Below are 19,156 nucleotides of genomic sequence, written 5' to 3'. Positions count from 1 at the left end.
CCCTAGACAGGGACCAAGGGGACTGAAGCCAGCGCGGACCAATCAGGCCGCCGAGGGCGGGTCCTCTGCGGGAAAGTGGGCGTGGTCTAGGGGGGAAATCACCCGAACGCACCGGAGGTCCGAGCCCGGGAAAACGCCCTCTGCGGTGAGGGAAAGGTGAGGGGCTGGGGGGTCCCAGATGGGGTCCTGGGAGGAGCGGTAGGAAGGGGCCCAGAAGGCTGGAAAACTGGGTTTCGGGGAGGATGGACTGGGCACCAGTATTTGTAGATCCTGACAGAAGAGGAGGCTGCGGGGGGGCGGGGGGGGCGGGGGGTGGTTCTGAACCTTCGGTTCTGGCGAAGGGGACTGAGATCCCGGATTCCTGAGTCTGAGCGAAGAGGCTGGGTGCTGGGAGCCAGGACTCCTGGGTCTAAGGAAGGAGGAACTGGAGGTTCGGAATCCTGTGTCTCGGGAAACGAGACGCTTTGAGTCTTGACTCTTAGATGGCGGGGGGGGGGGGGGGGATGCTGGGGGCCCAGACTCCTGGGTCCAGGGGAGTAGGCGACTTGGGACAGACATCCACCCCTCTGCCCCCAACAGGCCACGTCGTCATGCCTTCCTCCGGGCCCCGCGCAGTCCTGCTACCGCTGCTGCTGCTGCGCGCTGTTCTGGCGGTGCCCCTGGAGCGGGGGACGCCCCAGCAGGAGAGCCCTGCGACCGAGAGCCCCGTGAGTGGCCCTGCCCTCCTCTCCAGCCAGGTGTTTGCAAGTGGTACTACAATTCCCGCGGATCCCCGTCGCCCCTGGGTGGATACTTCCCCCAGGGACGCAGCTTGAAGTTTGCCTGACATTCTTTGCAGTCGCCTGGGCTTTGACGTGGTGAAAAACTTGGGGAGGGGGGGGGACTGCATATTTCTAAGTCCCTGGCCCTGAGGTGTGGGAAATCAGGTCAGATTTTAAGTGGCAAATCTGCATTACCCCCTACCTAAACCTCTGTTGTTTTAAGCCCCCCTGCTCTCAAGCAGGAATGGAGGGAAAAAAAGAACTACATTTCCCAGTAGCACCTGGGGCAGGTGATGTTAGCCAACTGAGGTGTTCTCAGTTCATGGAGCTCCTGGGAAGGGACGGGTAAACCGCCCATGTGTTAATTCCAACATGTGTTTATCAAATGCTAGGAAACCTTCTCTCTTAGGGAATTTGGAACTTTAAAGATCCTCAAGGCCAGTGCCCTGATTTGTGGCCTGAATCCGCACATAGCACCTATCAGTAAAGAGCACGTTACTGTCTCTGGAACATATCATCCCGTGCTCCTGTGTGGCAGTCCAGACCTTGTGAGTTAGGCCTCTGCTTGGTGAAATCTTTGCAGGCCCAGAAGGGCACCTTTGACTTCCCTTTCCCTTCATTCATTGCACACGTTTCTTGAGCACCTCCTGTGGGCCAGACACAGTGCTAACACAAGCCCTGGGCCATCACAGACCAGGAAGACATTGGGCCTCCCCGAGAATGGACATCAGTGTGGTAGTCAAGGAGGAAGGGTCACGAGCTGAAATCTGAAGTGCAGGGAACAACATTCCAGGCAGAGGGAACAGCCTGAGCAAAGGCTGTGTGGTGGGGAGAGCAGAGCAAGTAGAAGGGCATGGAGGTGGCCAGTGTGACCAGAGCAGAGTGAGCCTGGGGGTAGATTATTCAGAGTTTCGGTGGGTACTCTCTCTCTTTTTTTAATGTTCATCTTATTTATTATTCTCAACGTTTATTTATTTTTGAGAGAGAGACAGAGCGCCGGTAGAGGAGGGGCAGAGAGAGAGGGAGACAGATCCCAAGCAGGCTCCAGGCTCTGAGCTATCAGCACAGAGCCAGATGTGGGGCTCAAACCCGTGAACGGCAAGACCATGACCTGAGCCGAAGTCAGAGGCTTAACCGAGTGAGCCACCCAGGTGCCCCTTATTGCCTATTTTAAAATGGAAGAGTGTGGCCCGGGAGAAGAGCGTGCTGGCCATCTACACGGGGCAGGTCTGGGTCCAGGAGCCTAGCGGTTTTTGTCTGTCTTGTTCAGTTGCTATATCCCCTGTACCAGTGCCTGGCACACGGTAGGGGCTCGGTGAGCACTTGATGAATGATGAACGAGGGTATATTTCACTTGCAAACAAATACTGGTGTGTCCACTCTAAGCACCCACTCCGTGCTCGGTGTTGGGGCTGGGTATCCACCCACGTGATTTTCACTTCGTCTCCACTGCAGGCCTGGGAAGAGAGGAGAGCCGTGGCCCCGAAGATCGGGCCGTTTGCCTGGGGTTACAGAGCAGATGGGGATTGGAACTGGGGTCGGCTGGCCCCAGAGCCTCTGTGCCACGGCGCAGGCCTGCCCCTTGCTCCAAGCAGGGTGTCTCTGGGTCCTTCAGCAGGTGCCCAGGGGAGCGGGGCCTGGGTCCTACCTGCAGGGAGGAGCCGGAGAAGGGTGAAGGCTGGGCTGCTATGTTCGTCCTTGTTGCCTTAGGACACAGGCCTCTACTACCATCGGTATCTCCAGGAAGTCATCAATGTGCTGGAGACAGATGGGCATTTCCGCGAGAAGCTGCAGGCTGCCAACGCCGAGGATATCAAGGTGCGGCTGGGCGCGAGCCAGGTTGGGCGGGGAAGAGGAGGAAGGGTGCACGCTCGGAGGACCGAGTCCAGGAACGGAGTGGATTCTCTCAAGGGGCCACAGAACGTGGGGTTAAGCATAGTTGCAGAGGGCGCAGGCTCCGTTACACGCTGTGTGACCGCCCCTCGCGGTGCCTCGGTTTCCCCGTCTGTAAAACCGAGGGTTAGAACTAGAACCTGCATGACAGGGCTCGGTTAGGATCATCCGAGGGTAAGACGCACAAAGGGCTGAGGCATGCGGGGTAGCGGTCCTTGGACCTGCCGTGTGAGTGCTGGTTCCCCGGAATGTTCAGTGTCGTGTGTTCTGCTCGGGAAGAATTCAAACCCTGGACATGTTGGGGGCACTAGCTAGCACCACCTCTAGCTTGCGTAAGGCCTCCCGAGGAACTGAGGTAATCCTCATTTTTTTTTTAAGTTTATTTATTTTAAGAGAGTCAGAGAGTGCACGAGCTGGGGAGGGGCAGAGAGAGAGAGGGAGACGGAATCCCAGGCAGGCTCCGTGGGGTCCACGCAGAGCCGAACGTGGGGCGCGAATTCATGAAACCGTGAGATCATGACCTGAGCCGACGCCAAGAGTCGGACGCATGACCGACTGAGCCACCCAGGCGCCTCTCCGCTCCAGTGTTGAGGTCCAGAGCAGGAAAAGGATGTGGAGAGACATGATCTGGTACCAGTCACTGTTTGAGAGCCCTGGGACAAGTGGTGTCTCCGCCCGGGCCTCAGTTTACCCAGCTGTAAAATGAGGTTGTAGGCAGGATTAGGGGACAGACCCAAGGAGTCCAGCACACGGCTTGACCCATAGTAGATGCTTCACTGGCTGAGGTTAATATGACTGTCACTGCTGCCTCTCGAGGGCCACGCCCCAGGCGGGCTGGAGAGACCGTGTGAGTCTCGAGTGACTGAGAAAGCGGGCTGAGCAATGACAGATGGTAGAGGGTGCTGGGGAGGCCTCAGGGAGGGCCAAGGCCAGTCTGACAAGTGAGAGATGGTTTCTAGAAAATGGATGCCCCCAAGTGAGGTATAAAGTCTCAGTGGGAAGGTCTGTGGTGTAGAGTTGCGGTGGGGGGGTGGGGCGGTGGCATTTCAGACAGTGGGAACTGTGTGTACAAATGAAGTAGTCGGGGACGCCCGGGTGGCTCAGTCGGTGAAGCGTCCGACCTCAGCTCAAGTCACGATCTCAGGATTTGTGGGTCCGAGCCCCGTGTCGAGCTCTGTGCTGACAGCTCGGAGCCTGCGTGGGATTCTGGGTCTCCCTCCCTCTCTGCCCCTCTCCCCCAGTTGCACTCTGTCTCTCTCAATAAATTGAGATTTTATTGAGACAGGGATTCTGTCCTGTGGGCACTGGGGAGGCTTGGGGGCCTTGAGCGGAGAGGGGTGGGGTCGACTCTGGGAAACAGACATAATCTGCAGCGACAGTAGAGGGGGCTCAGGGAAGGCACCCTATTCAGGGGTGTGTGTGTTGGGGGGCAGGGAATTAGTGGGGGGGGTTCTTTCCAAGGGAGGTGCCATCTGCTTTGAGGGTTTTTGTTTGTTTGTTTTTAAGTTTGTTTATTTATTTATTTATTTGAGAGAGAGAGACAGCGTGCGTGGGGGAGGGGCAGAGAGAGAGGGCGACACAGAATCCGAAGCAGGCTCCAGGCCCTGAGCTGTCAGCACGGAGCCCGACAGGGGGCTCGAACTCACGAGTCATGAGTTCATAACCTGAGCTGAAGTCGGATGCTTCACCGACTGAGCCACCCAGGCGCCCCCCGCCCTTTGAATTGTGAAGAGCAGTGAGGATCTGCTTAGACTTGAAAAGTGGTGGCAGAAGAGAATCCTAGGCAGAGGGACCAACCAGCATGTGCAAAGGCCAAGAGGTGGGAAGGAGCCTTGAGTGTAGGCGCCAATGCCCTGTTAGTGTGGCTGGAAGCAAGTGCGATTTGATGGATGACGGGAGATGGGGCTACAGAGGTGGGCATGGCCTCAAATGCCAGGCTGAGGGGTTGGGATTTTATGTCGGAGGCTCTGGGGGCAGGTATGGGTCTATAAGCTTTCCAGGCATCCAAAAGCTGGTAGAAGGTTCCAGAGAGGGCAGAGAAAGGATGAGGCCGCCCAGTGTGCCCCCTCCCAGGCTCCCAGCCTGACCAGTGTCTCGTCCCTATTCGGGCAGAGTGGAAAGCTGAGCCGGGAGCTGGACTTTGTCAGCCATCATGTCCGCACCAAGCTGGACGAGCTGAAGCGGCAAGAGGTGTCCCGGCTGCGGATGCTCCTCAAGGCCAAGATGGACGCCGAGCAGGAGCCCAGTAAGCAGGGGCAGGTAGGGTGGGATGGCCTCCCTGCCCCATAATACACATAGAAGAGGGATCGGGTTTTCTTTCTAGAACATTCTACCGCTAACATAACTGCTTGGTGGGTTTATTTCGTTTTGTTTTTTTTTTTAATTTTTTTTTTTTTTAATGTTTTGTTTTTGGAGAGACAGAGAGAGACAGCGCATGAGCAGGGGAGTGGCAGAGAGAGAGGGAGACAAAGAATCCGAAGCAGGCTCCTGGCTCTGAGCTGTCGATGCGGGGCTCAAACCCATGCATGCGCGATCATGACCTGAGGGGAAGTCGGACACTCAACCGACTGAGCCACCGGGTTTTTTGGTTTTTTGTTTTCAGTCTTTTGGTTTTTTTTTTTAATTTTTATTTTAAACAACCATGGTCATTCAAAATTTTGATGTAACTTCAAACTTCCAGAAAAAAAGTTGCAAGCATAGTGCGCAAAGTCCCTGAATACCCTTGACCTGGATTCTCCAGTTATTAGCTTTTGTTCTATTTGCCTTTCAGCGACATTCGCTAGTTCCTTGCAGACTGTATCTCTTTCTCCCCCCTTTTTCAGTGTGATTTTCCTCTGAACGGCCACATGGTCCTGCATACCCACAATGCAGTGATCAAAGTCGGGAAGTTTCAAAGGGTGCACTGTATTTTTCCTTGCTCTGTTATTCTCTATCTCCCCAGCTGGCGTGATTCTAATTTGTAGGCATTTGTATCTGAGACTATATTTTATAGTCTAATGATTTGGTTGGAAAAAAGAAAGAAAAAAAAAAGTACCTGGAGGAGAGAGGCAGTTTTAGATTCCAAGATCCCACCCAATTTCTTTTTTTTTTTTAATGTTTATTTATTTATTTTTGAGAGAGAGAGAGTGCACAAGCAGGGTGGAGCAGAGAGAGAGAGAGGGACACACAGAATCCGAAGCAGGCTCCAGGCTCTGAGCTGTCAGCGCAGAACCTGATGTGGGGCTCGAACTCACAAACCCTGAGATCGTGACCTGAGCCGAAATCAGATGCTTAACCAACAGCCACCCAGGCACCCCCCCACACTATTTCTTTTAATAGCTTTATTGAAATATAACTCATATGTCGTATAGTTTACCCAGTTAATAGGTACAATTCATGGGCTTTTAGTATATTCACAGGTATATACAACCATCACCCAAGTCAATTTTGGGACGTTGTAATCGCCCCCAAGAAGAAACCCCGAACTCCTCAGCTATCACCCCCCACCCAGCCCCTGCAACCAGTAACCTACTTCCTGTCTCTCTGGATTCGCCTATTCCTGGACATTTCATAGAAATGGAATCATGCCATCTGTGACCTTTTGCGCCCGGCTTCTTTCACTTAGCATAATGTTTTCAAGGTTCAGCCGAAACGTAGCCCGTATCGGCCCTTTGTTCCTTTTTAGGGCCAAGTAATATTCCACGGTGTGCATAGACCACACCGGGGTTTCTCCATTCATCGGTTGATGGGCTCCTCGGTGGTTGCCCGCTTTGGCCATGACGGGCCGTGGTGCTATACTTCCCATAGCTTTGTGGTGTTCTGGTGCCGCTCGGACAGCTTCCCGCCTGTCGCTAAGTGTAAGAACGTGGCCCTTTTACGGAGATTCACCCACGCCCCTGCTTTCGTTTCCTGACACCCCCTGAGGCTCCCATGTTACGGGATGGGGATGGCGGGCATTGGCGGATGGCGCGGATGGCGTTGAGGGTCAACGGGACAACTGAACTTTGTTTTCATTTCTGTCTGCCTCCATTTATCCATCCTCCAAACATGCCTTGAGTCCTACCGTGTGCTGGGTACCAGGCGGGTCCCAGATCTCGAAGCTGACCCGACAGCCTCCTCCACACTATGCACCCACGCCTTCTCCGTCCTTCGGTTTTATTTGTGTATTTTATTTGCTACTTACTGTAATTAATTTCTTTATTTTGAGAGGCAGAGAGAGAGAGGGAGAGGGAGGGAAAGAGAGAGAATCTCAAGCAGGCCCTGTCGGCACAGAGCCCAACGCGGGGCTGAAACTCATGAACCGTGCGATCATGGCCTGAGTCGAAGTCAGATGTTTAACGACTGAGCCACCCAGGCGCCCCTGTCGTGCTGTTTTAATTAGTACAGTTTCAGAGTCCCGATTTGCTCTCCAGGAAACCAGACGTCCCCTCGTCACTAATGGGAAAAAATCCCGCCTGTGAATTGGCGGCTTGTTGTGTCCCTCGCACTACTAACCCTAACCCTTCACCAGCTCGGGGCATCTCCAGAATCTGACCGCTTCTCACGTCCGTTGCCGCCCCTCGGGCCCTGCTTGGAGCCCCGTGGTCGCCTCCTCCCCGGGCCCCTGCCGCCGCGCTGGCTTTTTGTTCTGTTTCCCGCACGGCAGCCAGTGGGGTGCTGCTAACACCCGTGTTGGTCTCCCGTGGCCACCGTAGCAGATTGGCACAACCAGTGGCTTCAAACGACACACACGGGTTTGGAGATCAGACTAAAATCAGTGTCACGGGGCGAAAATCGAGGCGTCTGCAGGGCTGCGCTGCTTCCAGAGGCTCTAGGGGAGGGCCTGCTGCCTTGCTTTGTCCAGCTGCTCCCGCGGCCTTCCTTGGCGGGTGGCCTCCTCTTCAATCTTCAGAGCCAGCCAGCCGTGTCGCATTTGTGTTCAGTCTCGCGGTCTTCTCCTGTGGTCGGGTCTGCCTCTGCCTCCCACGTATAGGGACCCTTATGATGCCATAGGGTCCCCTGGGTAGTTAGGGGTGGTCTCCCTATCCCAAGATCCTTGATTTAATCCCGGCTGCAAAGTCCCTTTTGCCATGTGACGTGCTCACAGGTTCTGGGATTAGGGCGTGGGCATCGTGGGGGCCGTTACCCAGCCCGCCACGGCACTTAACCCAAGTCCTGTCCTTCCTCTGCTTAGAACCCACCATGGCTCCCCAGTGCTTGTAGGACCAAGCCCGCAGCCATCCCTGCTCCTCTGCCCCCCCTTCACAGGCGCCCTCTCCCCCATCCTCTCATGTCAGTGTTTTTTAGTTTTAACAACACACCCCGGCCACCTCTGGACCTTGGCTCCATGCATTTCCCTGTGCCGGGACATTGTTTCTCTGGGCTCTCTCTTTTTTTTTTTTTTTTTTTTTTTTTTTTTTTTTTATGTTTATTTTTGAGAGTGAGAAAGAGAGAAAGCGTGGGAGGGGCAGAGAGCGAGGAAGAGAGAGAATCTCAAGCAGGCAGAGCACAGTCAGCGCAGAGCCTGATGCAGGGCTTGAACTCGTGAACCGTGAGATCGTGACCTGAGCCGAAATCAAGGGTCAGGACGCCCAACCGACTGAGCCACCCAGGCGCCCCGATACGTGTTAGTTATTATTATGGTTATTGTTATATTAAGCTGACTTCCTTTAGAGCACATCTAGCCCAGGGTAGGGATTTTAAAAGCAAGAACGTTCCACGGGGTGTTCTTTTTGAGTTTTTGTCGTTGTTGTTTTGTTTTTTTAATACCTCTCCCTCATCCAGATGTACAGTTGGATCACTTGAGCCTCCTGAAGCAGTTTGAACACCTGGACCCTCAGAATCAGCACACATTCGAGGCTCGGGACCTAGAGCTGCTGATCCAGACGGTAGCCGTGAAGGGGCCGACAGGCAGAGGGACTGAAGGAGGCTTTGTGGAAGGGGAGCAGGGAAGGGAGCCTGGGACGTGAGCCCGCTCACCCCTGCCTGGTGTTCTGTGAGGCCGGTGGCTGCAGAGGGCCGGGTGGTGCCCAAAAGGCCTCCCCAGATTCTCTCTGGGAAAACAGATACAGGCAGGTGGGCTTGGCTCCATTCAGACCCCGATTCAAATCCCTCCTTGGCTCGTCCTTCCCCTATGACTTGTGAGGGTGGGGGGCGTGGGGCTGTCTCCTCTGTGTCCTTGTGGGAGGCAGAACAGTGGCCCCCCCGCACCAAAGACGTCACACCCTACACATCCTTTTTCTTTTTTTTCTTTTTTCTTTTTTTTAATGTTTATTTTTGAAAGAGAGAGAGAGCGTGAACGAGGGAGGGACAGAGAGTGAAGGGGACACACAATCCAAAGCAGGCTCCAGGCTCCGAGTTGTCAGCACAGAGCCTGACCTGGGGCTCGAACCTACGAACTGTGGGGTCATGACCCGAGCCGAAGTCGGGCGCTTAACCGACTGAGTCACCGGGCGCCCCTATTGTTCTTTCTTCCTTCCTTCCTTTCTTTCTTCTCCACACCCAGTGTGGGGCTTGAACTCACAGCCTTGAAATCAAAAGTCCTCCACTTTACCGGCGGAGGCAGCCAGGTACCCCTAAATGTGTATTGTTTTAAGGCTCCAAATTTATGATAATTTGCTACACCAGGCACAGAAGTAATAGAGACCTTATCTGAGAAATGGGATCTCGAGCCCAGCCTCATGAGGAAGGCCAAGGGCCACGGGGTTGGGGAGTGGAAGGGGATGCCCAGACCTGCCCCTGCCTCTCCCCTCCTCGCCTTTCTTCTGCAAGTCCCCAACACCCCCAGTGCAAAGCCCCCACCCTCCTCCTGGCCTGAGCCCTGTTTTTCTGGCCTACTGGAGCTCCATCTAGTGGCCGTGAAGATAATAGCAGCAGCCGTTTGAGTCCATGCAGCATTGGACTCCATCCCTGAGGGATGTTTTTGCCACATATTTCTAGAACATTCCAGAAACTGTCCATTTTCTCCAGGCCCTCAGTCATCTCCTAGTTTTAATTCCCATCATTTCTCATCGCCAGTTCCTCCCTGGGCTCCTTGCTTCTGCCTTCCAAGTTCACCAGCCAGACTTTTCAACCTAGCACTCTTGACATTTGGGGCTGGATAATTTTTGTTGTGGGAGAAGTCTTGTGCATTGTATGATGTTAACAAAAATTTTTTTTAATGCTTATATTTATTTTTGAGACAGAGAGAGAGAGAGAGAGAGAGAGAGAGAGAGAGACAGAGTGCAAGCAGGGGAGGGGCAGAGAGAGAGGGAGACACAGAATCCAAAGCAGGCTCCAGGCTCCAAGCTGTCAGCACTGAGCCCGATGCAGAGCTCAGACCCATGAACTGCGAGATCATGACCTGAGCCAAACTTGGACCCTCAACTGACTGAGCCACCTAGGCGCCCCCCCCCCCCGCCCCGTTGTATGATGTTTGGCTGCATCCCTGGTCTCTACCTACTAGGCACCTGTAGACCTACCCCCGTTGTGGCATCCAAAAATACCCTCAGCCTTTGACAGTGGTGTCCTGTGGGCCAGTCTCCCCAGGTTGAGAACCCTGCAGTGCTCTGTTCCCCACATAACAGCTGTGTTAGTTTCCTGCCCTGCCCACAAATAAATTACCGCAAACTTCGTAGCTGAAAACAACTTGAAATTATCATCTTATAGTATAGATCAGAAGCCAGGAAGGACCTTATCGGGTGTGTTAGTTTGCTGTGGCTGTCGTAACAAATTGCCACAGACTCAGTGGCTTAAAGCAGCAGAAATGTAGGGCACCTGGCTGGCTCAGTCCTTAGAACATGCGACTCTTGATCTGGGAGTCATGAGTTCTCGAGTCCTACGTTGGGTGTAGAGATGACTTTAATTTTTTAAAAAAATTAAAAAACAACAAAGATGTATCCTCTCTCAGTTCTGGAGGTCAGAAGTCCAAAATCAGTATCCCTGAGCTAAAACCTTGTTTTTGGCGGAGCTATTCTCTTTAAAGGCTCTAGGGGGAAACCTATTCCTTGCCTCTTCCAGCTGTTGGAAGCTACCAGCACTCTTCAGCTTGTAGACAAATCATTCCAGCCTCTGTCTCCATTGTCACATGGCATTCTCCCTGTGTCTCTGCATCTTCTCTGTGCCCTTCTTATAAAGGCACCAATCATTTGGATTTAGAGCCGACACCCGTCTGGTAGGACCTCATTGTAACTAATTACATCTACAAAGTCCTATTTCCAAATAAGTTCACTTTCCGACATTCTGGGTAGACATGAATTTGGGGGGTGGGGGATACTATTCGACCCAGTGTGGTATCGCTATCTCCATCTTACAGAGGAGGAAACAGGCACAGAGAGGCTAAGTAACTTGCCCAAGATCACACAGCCTAGTGGAATTTGTTCACACACCAGAGCCTGGATTTGAACCCTGGGCAAAACAATTGGAGACCCAGGGTTCTTTACCATTTAGCTGTGCTGCTCTCCATAGTCTGCCTCGTATGTTGTTCCTTATTGCTTATTCCTCCAAGATCTTTCTTTTCTTTTCTTTTTTTAATGTCTATTTATTTTTGAGAGGGAAGGGCAGAGAGAGAGAGGGAGACCCAGAATCCGAAGCAGGCTCCAGGCTCCGAGCTGTCAGCACAGAGCCCAATGCGGGGCTTGAACCCATGACCCGTGAGATCATGACCTGTGCCGAAGTCAGACACTCAACTGACTGAGCTACCCAGGCGCCCCTTTCTTTATTTTATTTTTAAGTTCTCTCTATACCCAATGTGGGGCTTGAACTCACAACCCCCAGGTCAAGAGTCACGCACTCCACCTATGGAGCCAGCCAGGTGCCCTGTTCCTCCGAGATCTTGAGATTGTGGAGGACTTGAAAGAGGTGGGTTAAAGTTATTATTTGTGTAGGAGTGCTTGGCTGTCTCAATCAGAAGAGTGTGTGACTCTTGATCTTGGGGTCGTGAGTTCGAGCCCTGTGTTGGGTGTAGAGATTACTTAAATAAACTTAAAAAAACAATCATTATTGTGTAACCATCCTAATCTCTTTTTTTTTTTTAATTTTTTTTTCAACGTTTATTTATTTTTGGGACAGAGAGAGACAGAGCATGAACGGGGGAGGGGCAGAGAGAGAGGGAGACACAGAATCGGAAGCAGGCTCCAGGCTCTGAGCCGTCAGCCCAGAGCCTGACGCGGGGCTCGAACTCACAGACCGCGAGATCGTGACCTGGCTGAAGTCGGATGCTTAACCGACTGCGCCACCCAGGCGCCCCCATCCTAATCTCTTTTGAACAAATAGAGGTGGCTATGTCATGAGGCAAGAGTGGGTCATAGAGATCAAGAACTGAGCTCAGGACATGGAACTCAGGACTGGATGGAGGTCGGGGCGGCCCTTGCCCAGGTTCAAGGCTGAGGGCTTGGAATTTGGAGGTTGAAATTTAGGGCCTGTGTACAGCAGTGAGATGAGAATGACCGTCTGCCTTTCCCCAGGCTACCCGAGACCTTGCCCAGTATGACGCAGCCCATCACGAAGAGTTCAAACGCTACGAGATGCTCAAGGAACATGAGAGACGCCGTTATCTGGAGTCACTGGGAGAGGAACAGCGAAAGGAGGCAGAGAAGAAGCTGGAAGAGCAACAGCGCCGGCACCGAGAGCATCCCAAAGTCAATGTACCTGTAAGGACCCCCTTTTGTACCCACCCCACAGCTGAGTTCAACTCTCCAAGCGCCATAAGATGAACAAGTAGCTAAAGAACTACAACTCCCAGCAGGCCCCGAGGCCAAAAGCCCATTTAAATATGCCCAGTCACTCCAGGGGCTGCTGGGCGTTGTAGTTTTAGGGAGTTTTTTTTGTTTTTTTTTTTTTTGGCTTTCTTGCTTGAAGAAAATGACATTTGAGGGATGGGGGGGGACCCAGACTTCTTGCTCATGAGCCCCTGGCTCTCCCTTCCACAGGGCAGCCAAGCCCAGTTGAAGGAGGTGTGGGAGGAGCTGGATGGATTGGACCCCAACAGGTTTAACCCCAAGACCTTCTTCATATTGCATGGTAAGGTGGGGAGGGAGCCCCAAGACCCAGGCTGAATCCTGAGCCTCTGGCCTTTCTGGGGCCTGAATACTAAGGAGGGAGCTCCGACACTGGGGCTTAGGCAGGCCAAAGAGACCTGAGCCCATCTCTCCTGCTGGTCTAGAAGGCTGCACCCCTCCCCATTGCTAGGATCTTCCATAGAAGAGCTAGGCCTCTTTTCTGGGATACACCAGACTTCTCTGTCCTCGGGACTGGCTGATGTCCACCAAGTAAGCAATTCAGGCTTGGCTAGGCCTGGGTCCCCCCTTCCCACAGCAGCCCAGAAGCCCCAGTCCCCGCCAGGAGCCCTATTGCCAACAGTGGGCCGTTCCCTAATTAAACAGGCCTCCAGGGACCTGGGAAGCACCTTCCCCATGGTGGTTTAAAGGCACTTTCCCCTTCATTCTCTTCCCATCTAGAAACATAGCTTGGGGTTGCCAGGCCACCTCAGATGTGCCTAGGACCCTGTCCCAGAGGCTGCAGGCGGTCAGCAGGGCTTAACAGGGCATGGCTGATTCATTCGGCAGACATTTACTAAGCTCCCTCTAAAGACCCAGCTTCACGGAGACCCCATGGATACTACTGCGAACAAAACAAAGGTCCCCCCTCTCACAGAGCCGGTGATCAGGCAAATAGATCACGCCGTATTCCAGTGAATCTGAGAAACCAGGGAGTGTGAGATACTCTAGAATTTGTACATAAGCTGCCCATTAAAGGGCCTGGAGCGTGTAGTGCCCCATCTGGCTACCGGGCTGTTGCAATGACCGAGGAACTGAATTTCTCATTGTATGTGATTGTTATTCATTTAAATTTCACGTGTCCCAGTGGCTACTCTATTGGGCGGTGCAGCTCCAGAGAGTTGACGTTTGAACTTAGACTTCAGTGAACTGAGGTTGAGCTTTGCAGACATTTGGGGGGGAGAGTGTTCTAGGTGGTGGGAACAGCAGACACCCAGGGAAGAGTGAACGTGGGTCTCCAAGGTAACAGCCAGCTTGCTCCAAGCCTTCCAGCTGGGTTAAGGAATCTGGATTTTATCCTCTCTGAGATCGGACACTGCAAAAGGGTGTTGAGCAGAGGACTGACACCATCTGCCTTAAGGGTTGACAGAGTCCAGCTGGCGGGGTCAGGGCCAAAGCCAGGAGAAGGCTGGAGATGCTGGTGGCTGCATCATGGGGAGTAGGGAAGAATGGTTGGAGTCTGGATTTATCTGGAAGGTCAAGCTGGTGGGATTCACAGATGGACTGGATGAGGAGTATGAGTGAGCAAGAGTCAAGGGTGACACCAAGGTATTTGGCCCTAGCAACTGGAAGGATGGATGGGGAAGAGCAAGCATCTTTGGCAGGGGAAGTTGGGAACCATGTCCGTTCAGGTCAAATTGGAGATGTCGATTGGACAGTCACGTGGAGATGAGAGTTGGGAGTCAGATATTCAGGTGTGGAAGCAGCTCGTGGATGGCATTGGAAGCCCAGGGATTGGAGGAACCCATCTAAAGAAGCACTGGCCAATCAAACTATTTTTGTAATGATGGAGAATGTCCCGTCCCATCCAATATGGCAGCCACCAGCTACGTGTGGCTACTGAATGCTTGACATGTAACAAGTGGGACTGATAAACTGAAATTTTTATCTTAATCAATTTAAATTCAGGGGCGCCTTGGGTGGCTCAGTCGGTTGAGCGTCTGACTCTTGATCTCAGCTCAGGTCTTGATCTCAGGGTCGTGAGTTCAAGCCCTGCATTGGACTCCGTGCTGGGCATGAAGCCTACTTTTGGACTTGAAGCTTAGTTAGACAAGAGGTCCCAGGGCTGAGCCCTGGGGTGCACCAATATGTAGCATTCAGGAGGAGGACGGAGCCAATGAAGGAGAACGAGGGGCATCTGGAGGAAAACGTTTGATGTTCTAGAGGCCAAGGGCAGAAAGTCCAGTAAAATGTGAGTTAAAAATTGACCATTGGCAAGGTACCTGGCTGGCTCAGTCGGTGGAGCGTGCAACTCTTGATCTCAGGGTTTAAGCTTGAGCCCCACGTTGGGTGTAAAGATTGCTTAAAAATAAAATCTTTAAAAAAAATTAAGCGCTGGATTTGCAAGGTCAGGGTTCTTGGCCATCTCTGAAGGACCAGGGTGGGTGCTGATCTGAGTAAGCAGAGGAGGGGAGACAGTGAACATGGCCCGCGTGGCTGAGAAGCCGGGAGCCCTGTAGCTGTACACGCGGAGAGGCAGGTAGGGGTTCCTCTGGCCTGGTTCTCTGGGAGGCAGAGGCCTCTGACACCCTGGATCCTGGGCAAGGGGGTTGATCCTGTACCCAGATCACCAGGCGTTAGGGATCAAGTTGTCTTGTGTGACAACTGCCCCAAGAACAGTCCTGGTGAAGCCCACATTCATTTACTCCATTCCTGGGACCCTGGTTGGTAGGGAACTGGCTGACCAAGCAGTGAGCCAATGGGGTGCTGAAGCTGGAAGGACATCACTCTGTCGTTGGGGACCCAGGGACACCTGACCTCTGAACACGGAGCCCACACCAACCCCAAATTCCTTCTCTAGCCCCACCTGTACCCACCCTGTACGCAGTCCCCCAAGATATTTTGTTGTCTCCCCCTCAGATATCAACAGTGATGGTGTCCTGGATGAGCAGGAGCTGGAGGCCCTCTTCACCAAGGAGGTGAGCATCTTGGAAGCCATGGGTGCAGAAGATGCCCAGTCAGCCTTGCGTCCCCTCGGGTGCCCCTGGAGGTGAATCCAGGGGAAACGACAACTCCCAGCAGCCCCCACGGCAAAAAGAGGCTGCCGCGCGTGGCCAGGTGCCCCGAGGGCTGCTGGAAGTTGAAGTTGCCTGTCTGTGTGCGTGAGGAGGTGGAGTAGCCAAGGAAAGAGGTTGTCCTGGACCCCTCAGTATGTCCTGCCTGTCACTTGACCCTGCAGCTGGAGAAGGTGTATGACCCAAAGAATGAAGAAGATGACATGAGGGAAATGGAGGAGGAGCGGCTTCGCATGAGGGAGCACGTGATGAAGAACGTGAGAGGAGGGGGCCGGGGCCATGGATGGGGCGGGAGGGGGCAGGGCTGGAGGGAGGCCCAGCTCTGTCACCCTGGTTCCGTAGGTGGACACCAACCAGGACCGCCTCGTGACCCTGGAGGAGTTCCTCGCATCCACCCAGAGGAAGGAATTCGGGGACACCGGGGAAGGCTGGGAGGTGAGGACCTGAGGAACTCTCTGGGTCCTGAATACCTCTGGCCCCCGGCCCTGACCCTTCTCTGGCCACTCCTCTTACTGTCTGGGCCTCTGCTCGCCTACCATGGGTCTCTGCCTCCTTCTGCCTCTGGGTTGTCTCAGTGCCCCCTCTAGGTCTCTGTTCCCCCCACTTCTCTGGGTCTTTATCCCCCTCTCCGGCTTGCACTCAGTCTCCTCCATCCACACGCGTGGCCCAGGCCTCCCAGCCTTGCCCAAACCTCCTGTTAGTGGCGCCGTCTCGAACGTGAGTGGGCCAAGGCCGGCATGGCCCTGCTGATGGCCCCTGTCGCCTCTCCGGCAGACAGTGGAGATGCACCCTGCCTACACAGAGGAGGAACTAAGGCGTTTTGAGGAGGAGCTGGCCGCCCGGGAGGCAGAGCTGAATGCCAAGGCTCAGCGCCTCAGCCAGGAGACAGAGGCTCTAGGGCGCTCCCAGGGCCGCCTGGAGGCCCAGAAGAGAGAGCTGCAGCAGGTGACCGGCCAGGGAGGCTGGGCCCATCCTCTGAGTCTGGTGGCCTTTATCCGTATGTGTTCAGAGGCTGGGAAGGCCTGTGGCTCCCGTGTTGATCACTGGTAGAGCCTCAGGTGGTGACCGCCATCTTGAGTAAGGGCAGACGTCGTCCCCATCCCTGACAGCTCTGTGGCTGCCATATTGGATAAGGGCAGTGGGGCTGTAAGCAGGAAGGGAGGAGGAAGAGGCCAAGGACAGAGGAGGAGGTTAGACTCAGCCAGGGTTCAGGGAAGGCTTCCCTGTCCCAGCGTCTGACCCGAGCCCTGCCAGAGGAGGGAGAACTGGGTCTTTTTAACTGTTATGAAGCTCAACTCTCAGTGAGAGAAAAAAAAAAAAAAAAGATGCCCATAGAGAAGGGGCTGGTTCCCCACTTAGCAAGCTGCCGCCTTATCCTCTAGCCTGTGCGATCTCCCCCACCCCTTGCAGGCCGTTCTGCAAATGGAACAAAGGAAACAGCAGCAGCAAAGCCAGAACGGCCCAGCCCCTGGCCCTGAGGGACAGCTCAAGTTCAGCCAGGACACAGGTGCTCTGGTGGGCCCCGGGGCGCACGGGGCGGGAGCCAGTCGGTGTCCGCGGGAGAAAGACACTGACATGTCTACCGCCACCATTTCCTCCCTCCGTTTCCAGATGATGCTCCTGTCCCAGCGCCGGCCGGTGACCAGAAGGATGTAGACCCTTCAGAAAAGAAGGTTCCCGATCAGCCCCCCGAGCTGCCCCGGTTGGATACCCAGCACCTGTGATCCTCCTGGGACTCCTCCCCACCCCCCACCCCACCCCCCACGGCACTCTGGGTTCCTACTGAGGCAGCTGATGCGAGGGAGATGAGGAGTCTCAGTCCACCCCCTCTGGGGGCCAGCAATATGCCGGTGGCCTATAGGGGAGGGGAGGGGAGAGTGGCATGTGACATGATGCCTCCTGAGCCCGCGTCTCTCAGCGTGTTTCACCTCCTCCTTCACAGCCTCCCAGTCTGCGGCCCCTTCTTGCCCATCCCCTCCAAGGACCTACCTTCTCAGCTCTGCCCGGGGCCCTCACTGGGTCACCCCAACTTAGAGAAGCCCCCTCCCTCCCGGGAAGGGTCTGCTTCATGCCTGCCTCCCTAGATGGTAAGGCCTCAGCTGCCCAGGTTGTGGCCACTCGGGCTGGCACCCTGCGTCCCCACAGCGGCTGGAATTCTGCCTGCCGCCCAGTTTGGGTGGTCCTTCGAGAGATTTCCCTCCCTTCTGTGGGACCACCGATGCCTCAAAGGCGGGGTCTTCCCCTGGGCTGGGTGTGAAGGCCAGCAGAGTCCTAAGCAGGGCTGATTAGCTCTGATAACTAGCAACCCTGGCTTCCAGCCACCTCCACCTCCACCCTGGCTGCTTGGCTCCTCGCCCCTTCCCCCCACAGCCCCAGAAGGGCCCTGGAGCCAACCCTGCCCCAGGATCAGGTTCCAGCCCCTCGGCCTCATGTGGGAGGCCTTGCCTCCCCCCCCCCCTTTTCTGGCCTTATCTCCTACAGCTCCCAGTTCTGCTCTATCCTCCGGTTCCATCCAAATACACTTTCTGGAACAACGTATGCCTCTGTGTCTTTGCATATACTGTTCCCTCTGAAGCCCCATCCCCAATTCACCTGCTAAAGTCCTCCTCATTCTTTTTTTTTTAAGTCGTTTTATTTTACTTTTTAACTTTTTTTTTTTAAACGTTTATTTATTATTGAGAGGTAGAGAGAGACAGAGCACGAGCAGGGGAGGGGCAGAGAAAGAGGGAGACACAGAATCCGAAGCGGGCTCCAGGCTCCGAGCTGTCGGCACAGAGTCCGACACAGGGCTCGAACTCGCAAACCGCGAGGTCATGACCTGAGCCGAAGTCGGACGCTTAACCGACTAAGCCACCCGGATGCCCCTGTTTTATTTTCTTTTTAAAGTTCATTTATTTTTGAGAGACAGCACAAGGCAGGGAGGGGCAGAGAGAGAGAGGAGGCAGAGAATCCCAAGCAGGCTCCCTGCGGTCAGTGCAGAGCCCGATGTGGGGCTCGAACTCCCAAACCGTGACATCATGACCTGAGCGGAAACCGAGAGTCAGATGCTTAACCCGCTAAGCCAAGCAGGCGCCTCAAGTCTTCCTCATTAAAATTCAATTCAAGCATAATATCTGAGCGGCCACATCCTGGCATCTTTTTGTCCTCTCCTGATGTGTCCAGTGTGAACACACACACACACCTTTCAGGAGGATCTCAGTCACAAGGACCGCAAAGCTTAGAAAAGGGGCGCCTGGATGGCACAGTCCGTTAAGCGTCTGACTCTTGGTCTTGGCTCAGGTCATGATCTCACCATTTGTGAGTTCGAGCCCCACATAGGGCTCTGCACTGAGCCTAGGGAAAGTATTATCTCCCAACACAAGACGTCCCAAGGTAGGGTGGCTCCGGGGCCTGCAGGGAACCACGTTCTCCCAATGTCCTAGTTTCCGCTGTAGTAGATGTGGGGCTCCACTCCTCTTGCGCAGAATCCGAAGACGCAGAATCCAAAGGAGGCTCCGGGCTGCGGCCTCCGAGCTGCCAGGGCAGCGCCTCAGGCCGGGCTCGAACCCACAAGCGGTGAGCTCATGACCTGAGCCAAAACCAAGAGTCAGACGCTTAACCATCGGAGCCCCCGGGAGCCCCCGTTATAAATAGCAGTTCATTTCCTCTTCGTAAAAACCCTGCGAGGTAATTACCCTCATCAACCCGATTCTACAGATGAAGCTAACAAGAGAAAGCCAAGTGGCTTCTGGCCAGTGGCAGGGCTGGGATTGGAACACTGGCAGGCTGGATCCAA

General features: G+C 54.3%; 1 protein-coding gene across 5 annotated transcripts; it reads left to right on the top strand.

Annotated features, from left to right (window-relative positions):
• Positions 1 to 6: 6 nt before the first annotated feature.
• NUCB1 (nucleobindin 1) lies at positions 7 to 17,919 on the top strand. 5 transcript variants are annotated; one of them, XM_003997526.6, is made up of 13 exons: positions 8 to 156; positions 580 to 707; positions 2,472 to 2,579; positions 4,767 to 4,899; positions 8,397 to 8,500; positions 12,056 to 12,241; positions 12,521 to 12,611; positions 15,227 to 15,285; positions 15,546 to 15,638; positions 15,724 to 15,816; positions 16,156 to 16,326; positions 16,792 to 16,888; positions 16,993 to 17,919. In XM_003997526.6, exons 2-13 carry the CDS (start codon positions 591 to 593, stop codon positions 17,103 to 17,105), a joined length of 1,365 nt encoding a protein of 454 aa, XP_003997575.1. In that variant the 5' UTR covers positions 8 to 156; positions 580 to 590; the 3' UTR covers positions 17,106 to 17,919. The 5 variants fall into 5 exon arrangements, with proteins under 5 accessions (XP_044901886.1, XP_003997575.1, XP_011287965.1 ...); XM_011289663.4 differs by having other exon boundaries at positions 580 to 737; XM_006941017.5 differs by having other exon boundaries at positions 122 to 145; positions 580 to 737.
• Positions 17,920 to 19,156: the final 1,237 nt, after the last annotated feature.

The sequence above is a fragment of the Felis catus genome, chromosome E2 (assembly GCF_018350175.1).
Source record: "Felis catus isolate Fca126 chromosome E2, F.catus_Fca126_mat1.0, whole genome shotgun sequence".
Lineage (NCBI taxonomy): Eukaryota > Metazoa > Chordata > Mammalia > Carnivora > Felidae > Felis > Felis catus.
This window is presented reverse-complemented; position numbering and strand designations above follow the sequence as displayed.